This window comes from Cydia strobilella, chromosome 18, assembly GCF_947568885.1.
Source record: "Cydia strobilella chromosome 18, ilCydStro3.1, whole genome shotgun sequence".
NCBI classification, from domain to species: domain Eukaryota; kingdom Metazoa; phylum Arthropoda; class Insecta; order Lepidoptera; family Tortricidae; genus Cydia; species Cydia strobilella.
Window position 1 is genome coordinate 14,854,117 of NC_086058.1, and position 19,647 is coordinate 14,873,763.

At 38.9% G+C, this 19,647-nt stretch overlaps 2 protein-coding genes across 2 annotated transcripts in view; both read left to right on the top strand.

The window, feature by feature from the left end:
* The window catches only part of LOC134749607 (NADH dehydrogenase [ubiquinone] 1 alpha subcomplex subunit 11), a 219,711-nt gene that overhangs the window by 110,268 nt on the left and 89,796 nt on the right, over positions 1 to 19,647 (top strand). The window lies entirely within an intron of this gene.
* LOC134749685 (nose resistant to fluoxetine protein 6-like) lies at positions 126 to 15,422 on the top strand. Its single transcript, XM_063684704.1, has 15 exons — positions 126 to 343; positions 2,696 to 2,826; positions 4,635 to 4,778; positions 5,377 to 5,496; positions 8,239 to 8,392; positions 9,187 to 9,304; positions 9,972 to 10,059; positions 10,656 to 10,822; positions 11,345 to 11,530; positions 12,011 to 12,190; positions 12,556 to 12,706; positions 13,314 to 13,497; positions 13,528 to 13,716; positions 14,471 to 14,613; positions 15,252 to 15,422. Exons 1-15 carry the CDS (start codon positions 277 to 279, stop codon positions 15,420 to 15,422), a joined length of 2,193 nt encoding a protein of 730 aa, XP_063540774.1. The 5' UTR covers positions 126 to 276.

Here is a 19,647-nt window from a genome sequence, read left to right on the forward strand (position 1 = left end):
CAACAGGATTATACAAACCCCATTTCTACCGTAATCGAAAGCTGACGAAACAAGCACACTTATCACTTATGTATACAGTAGAAACCGTCTTTAATTCGTAGCGTTAAGGAGATTGTTTGGAATGTTTGGCTTTTGGCAAGGCGACCTTACCCTAGAAATTACGCAACTCCGTTCTTAAGTCGGTTAACGCTGTCACTTGTCTTGCGTGCGCGTGAGTGGAAGATGTGCGGGGAATTTTGACTTAATTTGTGATTTTGACGTTTTTGTGTTTTCAATATGATGCGCGTTGTGTTTTTGTTGTTTGCTGTGAATTTGTGGATGGCTGGAAGCGTGGAGTTTAGTGGTAAGTGAAAATATTTTTTACTAGCTTTTGCCCGCGACTTCGTCTGCGTGGAGTCAGTAATCTGCTTTTTATCGATTGTCCATACAAACTTCCACCCCCTCTTTTCACCCCCTTAAAGGGTGACTTCTGGGATAAAAACTACTCTATGTCCTTCCCGGAACTCAAACTATCTCTATACCAATTTCAACTGAATCGGTTCAACGGTTTAAGCGTGAAGAGGTAACAGACAGACAGACAGACACACTTTCGCATTTATAATATTAGTGTGGATATTGTTGATAGTGACAGGTGATAAAAATGCGACCGTGCTACGGCCGCTGGTTTAAGAGGCCGTAGTCGATTTTGGAGCAAAAATGTAAAATTGATAGATTTAATAGTCGTTGAAATTATACATGTTTTGTTACGTAATATCTAAATAACAGTTTTTAACAATTCATCAAATAATTATGGTGGTAAATTATACAAATTGATGTATAAGAATAGTTTCAGCAAATGTTGTAGATTGTTTAAGTATCAAAATTACGTTGAAATTAAGTCGATTTTCAGAGAAATTGTCACTTGTTTTGAAGTAATTTCTGGAGAAAATTGAATTTGTTTAACTTTTATTTCCTCGAACTCTAAGTCATATAACAAAAATGTAATCTGATAAAGATCAAGTACAGAATATGTGTAATACAAATTTACCATTTTTAGCAGTCCAAACTTTACGAAATTTACAAATAAGAGCGACAAAATCAGTGCTTTACGCGCGTTTACCTAAACGTCCATCAGAAAAAAAATCATTGCTAATGTAGTAAGTCTGTTTTCAAAAAATTGATCTGACAAAAGGCAAGATAAGAAGACGTGCTAATAGAAACCAGTACTTGTTATTTCAATTAGGTAACAAAAGGTGTACAATTTTACCGACTAAATCTATCAATTTTATATTTTTGCGACTAAAATCGACACCGGCCTCTTAATTTATTGCCCGTATTGGATTGACACACTGTATACCTAGGTACATACTAATGGGTGTAAATGAGCTGGCCATCATTGACCTCTCCAAATGCTAAAGGTCTAGGTTACGTGCGCTCGCTCGTTCTAGAGTTCGTCAATCACAATTAATCATATTATTTCCTCATCATAGGTAAATACATTAAGTACAGGTGTTTTAAATTCAGGAGGAGGAGGTTTTGTTCGCTGTTATAATTTTTAGAATGAATAATTATGCTATGTTAATAAAAAAAACGTCACGGCCATATCTTGGGCCATAATGCTCATGGTTCGTCTACTTACGACAGAGATTAATTAAGTGCATAGTGGATAACAAAGAATATAATACTCACTACCACTAGGGTGGATAACCGCTTTTCCGTAAACTTAGTCCTCATTTCTCCTTATGGAAAATATTTTCACACCATTTATTGTGTGCTAAACATAGCAATGCCCCCACGTTCGACTTTTTTATATTTCTTGATTATTATACGAGTTAGAAAAAAAATGTTTAAAAGGTCTCAACTTATAATAAAAAAATACATTGCTTTGGTTAAAATAAATCAAATTATTTTCTATAATGTTAATATCCAGAGGCAAAAGGCCTCGTGGCCGGAGCCCTAAACGTTGGACAGACCGTGGCCTCAAGCCTGGAGACGTTCGTAGTACGGCTCTCCACGAGGCAGAGGACAGAAGCCGATGGAGAAGCCATTTCAAAACTTCCTTGAAGAAGTCACGATCCTCACTAATATACCGCGAGCCAGGCGCAAGTTTCGTCAGTCGCCGCCTCCCGGGCGAAAACTCGTATAGCGGTTAACGGCTATGTATGACGAACCCTCGTGAACGTCAGCTGCCGCTCCGTTGGTGGGTTGAGGAATGGCAGCCACCGAAACGCGTAACACGGTCTTTCCACCGTGATACAACCGGCTGACGATTTGTTTTATTAACAATAGCATCTAAACTATCATCTGACAAAGTATCAAACGGGAGGCGATGACGCCGATGACTGAAAAAAAATATATTTTTTACATGTTCATGTGACCGGCTGACGATCTTTCCACAGCGATACAATCGGCTGACGATTTTGTTTATTCACAATAGCATCTAACCTATCATCTGACAAAGTATCAAGCTCATCCCACCAACGGAGCAGCAGCTGACGTTCACGAGGGTTCATCAAACATAGCCGTTAACCACTATACGAGCTTTCGCCCGGGAGGCGATTGGTCATGGAAATCTGTTCGTGGCCCGCGGTCTATAATGAGGGAACGACGGAGGAGGTGGAGGAATATCCAGAGAAGAATGGGACTACGTTTCTACGAAAAGGGTGGTGTCGTGCGGTCGTCCACTTTCGTCTTAAAGCATTGAAAAACATTTCAGACACGCTGGACTCCGTGCCGCCTCTATTTGACCTGGATGACTGGGCGCGTTGTCGGCGTCCTGGTGATGTGTACTGCGTATTGGAAGCTGCCCTGGTCTCTGGGAATCAGACGACGCTGCAGCTGCTAAAGGTATGTTGCAAAGAATCCTGGGTGCTTAATTAAGCCTTCTTAAAGTAAGAAAAAAACCGGCCAAGTGCGAGTCGGACTCGCGCACCGAGGGTTCCGTACTTTTTAGTATTTGTTGATATAGCGGCAACAGAAATACATCTGTGAAAATTTCAACTGTCACGGCTATCACGGTTCATGAGATACAGCCTGGTGACAGACAGACAGACGGACAGACGGACAGCGGAGTCTTAGTAATAGGGTCCCGTTTTTACCCTTTGGGTACGTAACGCTAAAAAAACAATACACTAATAAGATGCGAAAACCTCGATTTTTGATAAAAGGTGAACATTTTGGTTAATTTTCATTACAAAATGTTGAAAACAGACTTGTAACTAAGCGCCGGGCGCTGGGTCCCCACGGCCCTAACGATTCGACCCTAAAAGGCTCAAATATGTACAATGTTAACTTAATCATAAGTAAAATGTCAATGTCTTATCAAATGCTTAAGTCAGCCAGGAGTCGTAGCACGGTACGCTTATCACCATGCCTGTCACGTTCTAACAAGTATGTGAGTGCGAAAGTGACGGACTTAGTGATAGGGGAACCATGCTGCGCGGGCAGGTTACCACACGTTACGCGAGCGGCCTTGACCCCGTGCGCGGGCGCTGCCGTCGCTCGCTGCGCTGGCAAGTGCATACACGTTCCTAAAGGCCCACTTAGCCACTTACACATTGATTAGTGTTTAGTGCAAGTTAATACATTTGGACCTATATTTATGGTTTGTACACATGTATCAATTACCTACCTTGACTGTTGTTGACGATCTCTTATTTAATGATTTAATGTCTTCGTGTCAATAAATTTGAATACCTACGTAATAAAATACTCACCATGAGAAGGTATTTTATGCAAGTTATTATTGATGTAAACAAATTACATCATCATAGGCAAGTTTCTATTTCTTACATTAATGTTAAATTACATATGATTAGTCTTCTGGGGATTATCATCTAATATAATGTCGTATGAAAAATGTATAGTAAGTATGAGAAATGACACTCGTCCTATGTAAATATAGTATTTTAAATCTCGTACCTTCATTAGGCCACTCAGCAAGCTTCGTGGCCTAAACACGGTACTCGACTGCTCTCCATTATATCACTATTGTATACAATAATTTTCTACGAGTTATCTAAAATAATGCTTTTTCTAATATAAAATCTAAATAATTAATGAAAATTAGGTAAATATCTCAGTAGTACAAAAGACATCAACGCGTGGATAATATATGAATAGGTATTACTCATGAAATAGTCGCGCATTGGTGTGTTTTCCACTGGACCGCGGCGCCACGTGATTGGTCAAATTCATTATAGTTGACTAAACCGTTTCGAAATGAATATTATAGTTGAGTTGGGAGCCCATACATGAAAAGTATCCAATTACAGTTTGGTATAAGAAATCTTAATTCAACCATTAGTCAACGAGTAGAAAAATATGTTTTTAGATTTGAGCAGCACATGCACTGCAGCATATACATAGAGCTTAATCTTGATTCGTTCGTTTACAATCGTTTACAGAAAACGGTAATCGAAACTTAACACCTTCGCTGCGGCAATCAGCATAGAGGTAACCGTAATTAACAATACTTCGTAAGAGGTTTATAGATCCCCTAACGCAGTGATCGTGTTGAATAATCTATGAAAATCATCACGTGCCTTTTAGTATGCATGTGTCATCCTGATACTTATTACATGCTTTCGATTGGCGTTAGTCAATAAACGGTTGTCATTTTGTCTACATAATATACTATAATACATTGATTGCAGGATTACTCCTCACAATCGCTACGCCACTTCAACCGCACGCTAGTCCATCGCGGCGTGTGCGCCACGCGCTGCGAGGCCGAGGGGCCTGCGGAGACCCGCGCGCGGAGCTGCGTCAATGAGGGCCTTCGGCCTTACGGTGTACAGGTAACCATACTAAAGAATTCACGCTACTTCACCTGTGCGCCACGCGCTGCAAGGCCGAGGTGCTGGCGGAGGCCCGCGCGCAGCGCTGCGTTAGTGAGGATCTGAATTAGAATGATAATTTAAGTTGCATAAATTATGTATATATTTTGACATCTTATTATTAAATTATTTTCCCAATGACTTTTAAATAAATTATACACGACATCCATTTTGTAATTTGACTTTTTATATAAAAATTTTAACTTATCGATATTAGTTTTATTTATTCATGGACATTTTATTATTTAATATTCAAATTGTTACCATCTTATTATTAGTTTTTTAACAGGAAAAATTACCCACTGTTTTCATTTCTGTCGTAATATTTTCTATATTGTACTTTTATTTTATGTTAAAATTATTAAATTGTCAATTATTTGCATGTTGTGTCCTCAACTGAATACTGATACATGTAAACTTTTTCTGTTGTCATCTTATACACGTATTCTGGCAAATAAAGAAATTCTATTCTATTCTATTATATTCTATTCTGAGGCCTTACGGAGTACCGGTAACTAAAGTCTGAGGAATTGACATTTATTGTGGCTCGTCTCAATAGCTACGTCACTTCAACCGCATTCTGGTCCATCGCGGCGTGTGCGCCACGCGCTGCGAGGCCGAGAGGCCGGCGAAGACTCGCGCGCGGAGCTGCGTCAATGAGGGCCTGCGGCCTTACGGTGTACAGATAACTAGAGTTCAAGGAATTGACGCTTATGCCGGTTCTGCTTAATCGCTACGCCTACGATATATACACACGAGGATAACGAGGACTGAGCGATCTTTTCACAATGTAGCGTAGCGTAGTTATTTCTCTCTATCACTCTTCCATATTAGTATGACAGAGACAGTTGCGTTTCGTTCGCTATGGAGCGTTAACGATCGGCACTACTACTACCGAACATTCTCCTCACGTGTGAAAGTCAACACCGACATTGGCAAATTCACCCTGTGCAAAATTGCAGGGAGTACCTAAGTCAGAAAAAAAAAGATTGGCATCTTGTCTACGAACCCAGAATGCAGGATACACCATTTCCATTTATTATTTGTTTCGTTTTGCATTTTTAGGGTTCCGTACCCAAAGGGTAAAAACGGGACCCTATTACTAAGACTTCGCTGTCTGTCTGTCTGTCCGTCTGTCACCAGGCTGTATCTCATGAACCGTGATAGCTAAACAGTTGAAATTTTCACAGATGATGTATTTGTGTTCCCGCTATAACAATAAATACTAAAAACAGAATAAAATAAATATTTAAGGGGGGGCTCCCATCAAACAAACGTGATTTTTTTGCCGTTTTTTGCGTAATGGTACGGAACCCTTCGTGCGCGATTCCGGCTTGGCCGGTTTTTTTCTACACGATGGTCACTTAAATAAATTCCATGGGGGCCTAGCCAAAATGAAAATAATACATGGATAAACGCCAAACTAAAAGGAAAAAATGTGTCAGACAGATTCTACGAAAAGTCACGTGACTTTGTTTGTCATCATGGCCAGGCCCCCAGGGAACTTACTTAACACATTGGCTGCTCACCACACTACACCTACAGTATTGCTCCCACGCCCAATAGAAAAGGTGAGCTTTTAATCCCACCGGTGATGCTCATGGCAGACAACATGCTAAGTGACAATCATATAATAAAACCAGGCAAGTGCGAATCGGACTCGCCCACCGAGGGTTCCGTACTTTTTAGTATTTGTTGTTATAGCAGCAACATAAATACATCATCTGTGAAAATTTCAGCTGTCTAGCTATCACGGTTCATGAGATACAGTCTGATGACAGATAGACAGACAGACAGACAGACGGACAGCGAGTCTTAGTAATAGGGTCCCGTTTTTACCCTTTGGGTACGGAACCCTAAAAATATCTCCTGTTGTCCTAACTTAGCTAATGGAAAATCATAAGATCATAAATCATAGAGAAAGTTATATACAACAGTCTTTACAATTACTTTGAAAAAAAAAACTTATTTGCAAACGAACAAAAAGGGTTTCGAAAGGGAAAATCAATAAATTTAGCAATTTTCGATTTAGTACAAAAAGTTATTAATAACATGGACAAAAAAATCCCTACATGCGCTTTATATATGGACATGTCAAAAGCGTTTGACTTTGTTGACCATAATATTCTCTTAGACAAACTACATGCTTATGGAATTCGCGGTAATGTTTTCAGTCTAATCCGTTCTTACCTGAGAGATAGGAAACAAATTACACAAATCAAAAGAATATCTCCCAGTACGAAAAAAGAGGAAACCTACTCATCTAACTTTAGGAGTATTTGTTATGGGGTACCCCAGGGAAGTGTGTTGGGCCCACTATTGTTTTTAATTTACATTAACGATATGCCTAAAGCTACGGTACACCCGATGGTTCTCTTTGCAGATGATAGCACCATTATTTTTTCTGGACAAAATATAGAATCATATGAAACTAACATAAATAATACCTTAGAAACTATTATAGAATGGCTTGATAACAATAATCTTAGAATAAACCTGGACAAAACAAATATTATGACATTTAAGCAAAGAACCAAATCTACTAGTTTAAACATAGTTTATAAGGGACATAAAGTGAATGAAACGGACATAACGAAATTTCTAGGATTAAGTATAGATAATAAGTTGACATGGAAAACACAAACTGACAATATATGTAATAAATTAAGTAAATATTCATACGCGTTGTACAATTTGAAAAAAATCGCAAACGAATCGACACTTTTAACCGCCTATCATGCTTATGTCACATCTAATTTAAGATATGGTATCCTTTTTTGGGGAAACTCCACCAATAAAGAATTTGTATTTAAGGCTCAGAAGAAATGCATACGAACAATTTGCGGTGTCCAAGAAAGTGAGCCATGTAAACCATTTTTCAAGAGTCTCAAAATTCTTACATTGCCATGTTTGTATATATACGAAATGGCCAATTTTGTAAATACAAACCACAGCCTATTTAGTAAGTTTAAAAGCGTTCGCCTTCAAAACAAACTAAAGTCTATGCAAAAAGTACCAAATAAAACGGCACTTCTACAAAAAAGTATACTTGGAATGGCTCACAAAATATATAACAAGTTACCGGCGAATATAATTGCATGTAAAAACAAGAATAATGTTTTTAAAAAAAACCTAAAAGCTTTTCTTACCGAGAAAGCATATTACTCTATTATAGAATTTTTGACTGAATTACCTAATTAAGATTTACTGCATGACATAACCCTGTTTTGACTATTATTGTTTTCTGTGATATTATGATTAGCGTGTATTTTTATTGAATTTGTATGCCAATAGGCACGACATAGTGATACTGAAATATGTATTTAACATCTTGTAACTTACCTATGTTGAACAAATAAATCTTTGAATCTTTGAATCTTTGAATCAAAGAAGTCATTACAAGAAGTCCATATTTTTTCAGGCACAGTTCAACAACACGCGTTCCCTATGTGTGTCAGCAAAAACGTTAACTGGCAACGATGCGCGTGCGCTGGCGATAGTACTACTTGCGCTGGTGGTGTTGGCTGCTCTGGCCACTGCGACGCATATCATCACTGACCGGTTTGATGTCAAATGTAAGCCGATAAAGAAAGAACATAATCTTCACCGCAAGGGAGCAGAGATGCACTCTTACAGTATGCGTTTATTCCTTGTGCCCAACCACAAGCTCAGATTCATATTTATAAGAATTTGACTTAAGTGACGTTTGGATTGAGACTGCACCAGCATCACTGCCGCAGTACTGCAGCGCGACATTACTGCCGTCTGCAGTCGACTGCAGCAATATTGCAGAAAACATCTAAATGCCAATTGATATAGAAATCTGACGTTTCCTGCAGTAATGTCGCGCTGCAATACCGCTGTTTTCATCATCATCATATATTTAAGAGTCAGACTCTTGTCGGTAGACCGATTTCCATGTGTGTCGGTCCCCTGCCTTCTCCTTGACAGCCTGATACGACCTTTACTTGATCTATGTATGTTCTCCTTGGTCTCCCTGCTTCAACTCTCCCTTCAATTATGTTTTTAATAAATTCGTGTCGTGTCGTAGGGTGTCCAAGCATCTTTCCTCTTCTATTTTCTATGGTTCTCAACAAACTCCTCTTCTTTCCTACCATGCGTACCTCTTCATTTGTTTTCTTCTCCGTCCAACTGACCTTTGCCATTCACCGCCAGCACCACATCTCAAAAGCCTCCAGCCTTTCCCTATCACGTTGCCGCATTGTCCACGTTTCGCTTCCGTATAGTGCTATACTCCAGATGTACACTTTTATGAGCCTCTTGCGTATATTGCCTAATATTCGGGCTTTAAATAGGCACTGCTGTTTTACGAATAAATAAAGCGAATTTCTATCGTTATTGTTTCCAGGCCCCAGATTAGTGCTCGCTTTGTCTCTGCGACGCAACTGGCAGATCCTGACGTACGATCGTACGAAACCACGCAGCGATCAGCGGATGAAAGGCATGGCTTGCATGGAGGGTATCAGGTACACTATTTACTTATTTACTTTGTAACACCCGTTGCCAGTTGACCAAGTAAAAAGAACTTCCAAATTACCTTAAAAAATGAAGATCCAAATACAACCTTCGGAAATGCGGGAATCAACCCGGGACGAAGTGATGTACTATGCGAATGTGGCGACCTATCATGCAGTGTTCCCTGTGTCCAATTACGTGCAATACAGAAGACCTCATAAGAGCTACCCCCCAGGGGTTAGAGGTGGCAAGATATTGGCAAAATATTATTTAGTTATGATCCCTTCACACGATAAGAAGAAGACCTTAAAAAATAAGTCATAAATAGAGCTAGTCTGAAGTAAATTTCTCATTTAAGTGAAGTTTCGTTATATCTTCTTGAGAATAAATATTCATAAACCTGATATAACTGGAAGGTACACCCAGCTGCAAAAATGCATGAATGAATTATGAACTTTTTCAGCTGTGTACTCTTTGTCAAAGTTCAAGTGTTGTTGTAAGATTCACTGCGCTTGATCGAAAAAAATCGATTCGTTTCTATGTATAAGATTATGGCAAGAAAAGCACAATCAGTAGGTAACAATATTTTGTCTCAGCATGACTCTGACAAAATTTGCGTCTATTTTTGCGTGATACATTTACGAAAATTATATTTATCTCTTTAATATCTTATTCCAGAGTGATGGGCATGCAATGTGTCATCTTCGCGCACGTATTGCTGCTGACAGGAACCTCTTTTATCGACAATCCGCAATTTCTCGAACATGTAAGTAATACTTACCTTAACGGTTTTTAGACTAATCAGCCCCATCCACTACCACTTAAAAAGTCTGGAAATCCTCCGAGCTACCTACATGACAACCTTACTACTCTTAAGGATTTGCCACACTGGATGCGTTCAGCGGTCAGCGGTCAGGTCAAACCCGCATTTTGTATGAACAACATTGACAGCAACCTTTGAAGTTGAAGTTTGACCTGACCGCTGCCCGCAGAACGCATCCAGTGTGGAAAATCCTTTAAGGATGTGATTCCTAAAGAAACTGAACATTATTTATTAATTTATGCTCGATAACTAAAGTATGCGTCGATGTCTCTGTTTCGTTGTTACCACGAGCACAGTGGCTCTAGACCTCACCTCGCTTTTGATCACCTTATTTATGAAACTGAGCAATCTCTTACACATTTTTATTAAATTAGGATAGGGTCAAAGGATTATCAAAGGTTTTTTAGATTTGACAGACGTTTACGAATAACACCATCTTTTACTTGCTGATGGAGTATAGATGGAAAGAAACCTATCTCAGCATTGTGTGTTTAAGTAGAATCTTTACCTACCATGTCTAATGCTTATAACGATTCCAGATTTACGAGACATTTACCGGACAAGCAGTAATGAACTCCCCAGTGTGGCTGCAAGCATTCTTCTGTCTCTCAGGCTTCTTGCTGTCCTATTCTACCCTCATCGGCGTCGAGAGCAGCCCCTTCACCCCGCTAAAGGCCCTTGTTGCTGTTGTTAACAGATGGATAAGGTTGTAATATCATAAAATTTTTACGCTCATATCAGTCATATCCAAATGTTTCGACTAGTGGTTACGAGTTTGCAGTCCTTCAACTAGTACAAAATTATCGGGATCTGAAGACTCAAATGTATTTTTGCTAAAATAGCTTTAATGATTTTGACTTTTATAGATTAGATTAATGTCATTATTTGAACGAGCTTCCCTTCCTCTCAGCTTTGCAAAGTAATTGTTACGCTATTTTTGTGTTTTAACTCACGTATTTTAACATGTCGTGACAGTAACTAAAATACTTGCAGATAAAAAAAAAACGATTTAGCGCCTCTGTAAACAAACCACATGGATGCATCGATGTCATTGTGAAAACTTCTCAAAAACTGTTTAAGGCATTGTATAAGCTACTGGTTTACAATATGTGCTAGTCCTGCTCTCTGGCGGCAGAACATTATAAGATTTATAAGTCAACCATGAACAATATCAACAACAACCGACATTGTTACAACCGACATTGTTATAACGTCACATCATTTCCAGACTAACGCCAGTCGCAGGCATCATGCTCTGGTTCACTATCAGCTGGCTCCCACAGTTAGGCTCAGGTCCTCTGTGGGCCTGGTACGTGGACAGCGAAGCTGAAGCCTGCAGCGAACGCTGGTGGTACCACATTCTTTACGTCCACAACTTTCTGCCACTGAACAAACTCTGCATGGGACATACTTGGTAAGCAAGAAGTATCCAAACTGCAAATTGCCACATCATCTCATGATACCATGATTCATATCAGCCAATATTTATTGCTAGACTTAGACTTCTCCAAATAAATCGAACAGTTTTGAATGATTCACGGTTAGTTTCACTAGACTTATATTGACCGGAATATAGACCATGATTACCTTTTGTATTGTTTAAGAGCTCCCGATATTTCGACGTAGTTACATGCATCTTGTTCAAGGGTGACTGTGGGATCAAGGTTTATATCTCGGTCAATAAAAGTCTAGTAAATCGAACAGTCTCCATTTTCACTAATCTACCTACTTTAGCTTCTCATTGCTTGAGTAAACTCACAAATTCTGAGGAATTGTAGCGAAGCCCTCACAGCCAATGCTCATGCTACGACACTGAGCTTCCTAGAGCTTCCTCAGCTAGAAATTGTACCTACGCATCTCGTGCTCAGACTCATTTGTCCTTACAACCTTCCAGGTACCTAGCAGTAGACATGCAGCTTCACATCCTCGGCGTGCTGTTGCTGCTGGTGTTGGTGCGCTGCCGGAGCGTGGCGCTGCCGATTCTGGGGACACTGCTGGCGTGGTCGGCCGTCGCGGCTGGCTTTGTTGTCTACTGGTATCAGCTGACGCCGATCATCACTGCGCAGAGTCCTGAGTAAGTTAATACCAGTTTTATGTTATAATGAACTTTGCTTACTAGGATACGTTCTAATGGATTGCTCTTACCATATAAATATTTCGTGCCAACAACGTAACTTATTCTGCATAAGCTCATGATTAATCGCCTCTCCGCTATCTGCTGTGGGGAAATTCTGGAGTCCTGAAAAAGCATTGCTCGACTATTCAGTAGAGAGCCATTAAGTATGGTAATCATGTGAGTCAGAATTATTTTAGGAAAGCTAAAAATTTGTCTGAATCGATAAATCTGTAGTATAGAAGGACTTATGGTGTTCACGAACCTCAAACAGGTTTCAACATAAAACATAAAATATTCTTAATAATCTAGTGTTTCATTCACAGAGACCTCCGTACGCTCTTCTTCAAATCCTTGATTCTGCCGAAGCTGTACCTACCAATGTGGATGAACCTGGCGGGCTACGCGTGCGGGATGGCGGCAGCGTTTGTGCTGTATGAGATCCAGAGGAAGGGCATCAAGCTTAGAGACAGCAAGGTTAACTTGGACTTGAAAATATTGAATATAATTATCTTAGCTTATTCTTTGTCAGTGAATATAGTTTCATATCAAAATAAAACAATACACATAGCTTGGAGTAAGTAAACAAAGTATTTACACGGTAATGTCGAACAAAACTTGAATTATTTCGATATGTATTTTAATAGTTTCGAAGAAGATTCCATTTAGTGAAAAACCCCCAATAAAGGATGACTCATGTTAGACCGGGCCGTGTCCGGGCCGGAGCTTCCGGCGCTTACTTTTCTATGACATGACAGGTGATCACGTGATGCTTTCCATAGAAAAGGAAGCGCCGGAAGCTCCGGCCCGGACACGGCCCGGTCTAACGTGAGTCATCCTTAACGCGTTTGTCTGAGACAGTGCATTTTAATAATTCTGATGAGTACTCATGTGCCGTTGGAAAGTTTCCAAAATTGAAAAAATATTTCGTATAAAAAATTTCGGATTCTTCTTACAGTTTTTATGGATTACGGAAATACATTTTTATAAATTTTCAATATATTCCGAGAACTATAATAATATTTGTGAAACTTTCCCTAACGAACACCTCTCAGGGTTGTTCTAGTTAAATAATATTTTTCAGCTCTTCAACCTAATCTTCCACCTCTCCCTACCCGTGGGCACGGCCATCGTATGGCTGGGTGTGTATTTTCTCCAGGATGAGACCCCACCACAGTGGGCCGCGATCGTGTATAGCGCGTTTGACCGCCCGCTTGTCGCCATCTGCTTCGCTATCTTCATGCTCGGCTGTGTTACTAAATGCAAATGTGAGTAGATTCCTTGATTAGATAGTATTTTCCAGCACTTCAACCTAATCTTGCACCTCTCCGTACCCGTGGGCACAGCGATCGTATGGCTGGGAGTGTCGTTTCTCCAGGAAGAGACCCCACCACAGTGGGCCGCGATCGTGTATAGCGCGTTTGACCGCCCGCTTGTCGCCATCTGCTTCGCTATCTTCATGCTCGGCTGTGTTACTAAATGCAAATGTGAGTAGATTCCTTGATTAGATAGTATTTTCCAGCACTTCAACCTAATCTTGCACCTCTCCGTACCCGTGGGTACAGCGATCGTATGGCTGGGAGTGTCGTTTCTCCACGAAGAGACCCCACCACAGTGGGCCGCGATCGTTTATAGCGCGTTCGACCGCCCGCTCGTCGCCATCTGCTTCGCTATCTTTACGCTTGGCTGTGTTACTAAATGCAAATATGAGTAGATTGTAATTAAACCTTTTAAGAAATCAACTACGTGGGAAAAATGCGGGTAGGCTGTCTGAGGGACAGAACCGCAAAGGTAAGGTAAGTACACGAACTTCACAAAACGAGGCCTGGACAAGTTTTGTGAATGTCGAAGGCGGAGGTCCGCCTAGGACCAGGCCCGGGACATCGGACAGGGGCAATGTATTATTCGCTGCTATTTTCCTTGCTGCGAGGCTCTTGTATCGAATAGTGAAGTGCAGCAGCCAGAGTTGATTACTATTTAGCACCACCCACAGGGGACGCGTGCATTATCCGCCGTTCGGTTATCAGTTTGATTTTTATTTTATTTTATTAATAAGAATGTTTACATGACATTACAGTTGAACCAATGCGTCACGAAACTTAAAAACTAACAGCAATAATAATACATAAAACAGCAACAATTATAACAACAATAATATCACATAACATTAGTATAGACAGACAGACAAATTATGTTGGAACAGTTGAGCACCTAACAGTTAACAATGTGACCTTGTTTCAGCGGCTCTACGCTCCATGTTTGCGTGGAAAGGCTTCCATACACTCGGGAGACTGTCCTACTGCGTGTTCCTCACACACTTCGTCATCCTACGTGTCCTGGTCACCAGTAATCCGCAGCTTGGTCACCCTACTACACTATCTTTGGTAAGATAATGTTCTATTGGTCCTAAGGTCGATGTTTGTGTAATGAAGCTTCTGTACACCTGGGAGATAGTCTTATTGCTTGTTTCTGATGCATTTTGCCATCCTAAATGTCTTGGCTAAATACTATTAGCAATCCGCAGACTGCGGCCGTTAGGGCAACTGCGCAGCGACGCCATTTTCCATAGCGCTGACTTAGTCGTCGACGTTCAAAAGATGCTAATGTGAGGTGGCCCTAACTGTGAACGATGGTGTTACGCATGAGAAACTGGTTATGATCGTAGCTTAATAGGCTTTTATGTCATCGAAAGTCGATGTGTGTTAAAATATACTGTAACGATAATTTATGAACCTAAATTCCATGAGTTAAGGTTTGGAATAACACAGCAATGTCGCGTCCATTGAGGTCAAAAATAACGATTTGTTATTGAATTCGCTATGTACATGGAAACGTAACCTTATAATGGCAATGCCACACTCAGTCGCTACAAAGTGTGTATGTGCAGAGTTAGTAGTAGAACGATACTAAATCCTTTATTCTCTTGCAGATATCGTTGGTTATTCATCTGTGTCTCCTGCCGGAGCTGCCGGCTATTGAACTGTTTTTACCTTTGACTCTTAAATCCTTTGCTCTATTTCAGATATCGCTGCTAATAACGGCATCTGTGTTGTCGCACCTGGCAGCTATCCCTCTGTGTCTACTGGCGGAACTGCCGGCTATCGAGCTGTTTAAGGCTGTGACGGAGAAGGAGCGGGTACCAGCGCCGGTAGGCTTGGATCTTGTGGTTACCAAATGGATTGAGAACGTTTGAATTTAGCTTGATAAGATATTTTACTCAAACTTTCTATGTCAAATCAGCCGGGCTAGCACATGATTGGCGCGACAGTATCTCGCCGCCGTCCCCCTTTAATTCATACAGTTAGTAAAAGACGGGTAGTCTATCTCGCGGCGAGATACTGTCGCGCCAATCATGTGCTAGGCCTACAGTGTTTATCTATGTAGTACAATGATTGTTAAAATAAGTACAACTAAAATTTACTAAGGACAAAAATCAAAGTGAATTTACCAGTTATGTAAATATTTATAGGTTAGTTAATATATTTAACATAAGTTTTATATACTCGAGTAGTATTATTCAAAAGAAGTATGTAGGTTCAGTCAAAGAATGAAATTTCCGCACCATTTCGTACAGTCAGCAGCAGAAGTTGCTAAGCGGGTGAAGTGTTCAAAATTACCTTAATACGCTCATATTCTCTTAACAATAAAGTCGCGTCATGATCATTTTGAACACCTAGGCCGCTTAGCAACTTCTCCTGCTGACTACCTTGTCACAGTAAATATAAATCATTTATTTACATTACATTATATACAAGATATATATATACACAGTTAATAACTAGCTTAAATCTAAAGTAGGCCCTTGAGAAATTGTACCAAGGATGCTGGCGGCATTTCCTCGCTGTATCGCAATGCTGATACGCCTGATATATATACGTTGTGCGAGGAAGCCGCCAGCTCTTCGGTCACCAGTTACGTCAACCAGACGCTTCGCGATTTCTGCAAACAACATGAAATCAGTGACACTCTGACAATCAATATGAAAGTCGCTAGAGACCTTATACTATTGTCAATTGTCACTGTGACAAAGTACGAAATAGTACTGAAATTAAATTCCTTGGTACCTACCGTAACAATGTTTTTTATGTCTCGCTCATAGCGCGTACCAGACTTAATACTTCCTAGTCGATATTTTAAACCCAAGAAGTTCAAAATAAATATTTTATTTTTCATTTTACAATTTAGACGATGGTACTAGGTACAGTCATCGTCAAATTTATAGTGACGGCCAAAGTGACCAAATATATCGTAACACATCTTTGTAATCATATGTAAAGATGTGTACCATTTGTAGAGCATGGATATTGGATGGGTTCGAAACCCGCCTGAGACAGTGAATTTTTCCACTTTTAATTTATTGCTAAGCTTAAAAGCAACGTTTGCAATTTAAGATATTTGGTCACTTTGGCCGTCACTATTTAATTTTATAAAAATACTCATATTCATATTCATATCTTTATTGCTATCATATTCATCATAATACAGGTGTGACAATAAATGAGTGATTCTCAAAATAGTGGCATCGACAGGTTAAAGTGAAACCTTTTTTTTTATTTTTACTTTTTTCACATTTTAAGGATGGAAAAATATTATTAAAGTATCACTTTTAGCATTTTTACTAAAGGCCACGAAAAAATCATACAAATGAAAAAGTTATAGCCTGTTAAAGATTTGAAGGTACAGGTGAGAGTGACATTAGACAGGTTAAAGAGAGTTGTATGGAAAATAAAATAAAAGTGTTATCAATTAATTAATATATTTTTGAAATATTTTAACAACCAACGTTATGATCGTAGCTAAGCCGAATCTGAAAGTGCTCTGATTTTAATTAGTTTATACCAAAAATATGTGCGGTCGAGTTATGGTAACAATACCAATTATGTTTAAGAAATTTGTTAATTTTTATTATGCTTATTTCTACGAACCATAACTAAATGGCACTAACTATATATTTCACAACCTCAGTATAATCATTCACAATCACCATGGACATAGAAAAATAAGTAAGCTTAGAGTCCTCACTCCATACATTAGTTTCCTTACTTAATAAGTAATATTAAGTTGTTTGGTTTAGGAGGTATGATAAAAAGTTTTATCAATAAGTTTAAAACTCGCTTAAAACTTAATAGCAAAGTACTTATTATCAACTCTAAAACGTGTTACAAATATAATAAAACTATGAAAACGGATTATATTGCGTATATTCGGTATATTGAATTTATAATCCCATCCCGACGTTTCGAACCCTTTACAGCGTTCGTGGTCAACGGGTGACTGAGGAAAAACTACAAAGTGCAAAAATACCCACATACTAAAAACAATGAACCATCATAGACTATAAACTTTAAGGCTGGTTGTATATGCAAAATCGGTTCATAAGGCTAGTTATAAAACACAACTATTTTCAAGTAAAGATATATATAGGTATACGCGATTTATTTTATTTGATCCCGGTCTATATCCCGGTCAATATAAGTCTAGGAAAACTACGCCGGCTCCAACCCTACACCTCGAACCCGAGAATATTTAATTCCCTCCTAAATTGTAGGAGGGTATCCCAATATGAGTATAATATGTTTTGAAAAGATGTGTCCCGCCGAGTTTGCTGCCGGTCCCATATTGGCATATTTCAAATGACTACAATTTAGGAGGGAATTAAATCTTCTCGGGTCCGAGGTGTAGGGTTGGAGCAGGCGTAGTTTTGAAGTTATACATATATATATTATTTAATTTTGCCCTCTATTTAACATATCAAATTTAAGACATAACACACTCAAATCCAATCAAAATAAACAAAGAAAAGCACTCATATTCATCGTGTTCGAAATTCAAATGACTTTTGCACGCTAGCGGATAAAATAGACTTTTGCACGCAAGATTTCGCGCTATAAACTGAGGTTTTCCGAGCGAGTAAGGTGAAAAAATATTTTTCCCCTGGCAAGCGTCCCATTAACATCCATCCATTGTACATGGGGCTCTTTAACCTGTCTATGATCACTTTAACTTGTACATTGATTACAGGTTAAAGTTACACAGGTTAGAGTGAAAAGTGTTGTTTATTTATTTTATCTCTAAAACCGTTAATCATACGCATTGCTCATTTTTAGTATCAATCAGTATTACTTATTACAATATTAAAATGGTATAAGTAAAAAAGGCTCCATACCAAAATGATAAAATAATTAAGGTAAGTTAAAGTCAACATACCTGTTACAAACTCCGGATTCCTTCCTTCAATTAGTTTTATCCACAAAACTACGACACCTCAGGCACGAAAGTTTACTACGACGGGTAGTTCGATACTGGCGGCATGTTTTGCAGGGATTATGATCTTAATATGTTTTTCTATGTGTGAGTCAGATGCATAACCACGGATGTACAGGTTACAGTGAAAATATCGCTAGACAAACTTCGTGCGCAAATATTGTTGTATAAAAAATATATAAAAGACCAGTGCTATAAAAAAAACTAAAGGTATTATTCTGGTTGTTAAATACCACGATATTTTTGTGACATTAATCGGTGCTTATAAAATCTAAAGAACTAAAACTAGAACAGCGATGCGTTTGGACAAGACAGGTTACAGTGAAAACTGGTACTCTTTATTTTTTTTAAATATAAGTATTAAATAAAAATAAAAATAAAGACTTGGCCTCGATAAACATTGTTTTTGTTTATCTATACATATTTTTGTTTCATATGGAAAAGAGAAAATAACCATACATTCCATTCAAAAACTCGATGACAGGTTAAGATGCCACTATTTTGAGAATCACTCAAATACATTTGTAGGTACATGACACCCTGTTAGGGCACTGCAACATTCTGAAATTCATTCTCAATTGTTATGAATTTATTTACTGAAGTGCCCACGAAGTTTCCAAAATTGCCATATTCTGCTATAACCCCTTTTGACAGTTTTGTATTAGGTAAGAAATTATCCATTATTAAAATGCATTGAACTATGATTACTACGTATAGAACCGGAACAGTGAACCAGTATTTTGCGCCATGACAACAAACCATAGAATTGGAGCGTGAATCTCGCGATCTAAACGCGTAAGCGCCATGAATTTTACGGCGCTTACGAAGTTTTGGTCGCGTGGCGCGCGATTGCGACAATTTCATTGTTTGATATGGCTTCTCTATAGTAATAATAACTCAATGTTAAAATGGGATCTTCATTTGTTTCTTGTCAAATTTCCCTCCTTTTTAGAAACTTTCCGCCACTTGCAGGTTTGTATATAGCCGTACGATTTTTATATATAGTTAATTTATGTTGAAATGTTTAGTAAAAAAAGGAAATAAATAAAATACTACGATTGATGTTTTTTTTATTTTAACCTAAAAGAAAGCCTGGCGCGTTTCTGAATCGCTAATGTAGCACAAATCCATTACAGAAAACTTTAAGAAATTAT

What these genes read in the sequence shown, in the direction of transcription:
- LOC134749685 (XM_063684704.1), top strand. Translation starts at nt 277, where the DNA reads ATGATGCGCGTTGTGTTTTTGTTGTTTGCTGTGAATTTGTGGATGGCT. An exon ending in TTCGGCCTTACGGTGTACAG is followed by an intron (nt 4,779 to 5,376) that starts GTAACCATACTA and finishes TCGTCTCAATAG; the next exon opens with CTACGTCACTTCAACCGCAT. An exon ending in CTGTGTTACTAAATGCAAAT is followed by an intron (nt 13,498 to 13,527) that starts GTGAGTAGATTC and finishes TAGATAGTATTT; the next exon opens with TCCAGCACTTCAACCTAATC.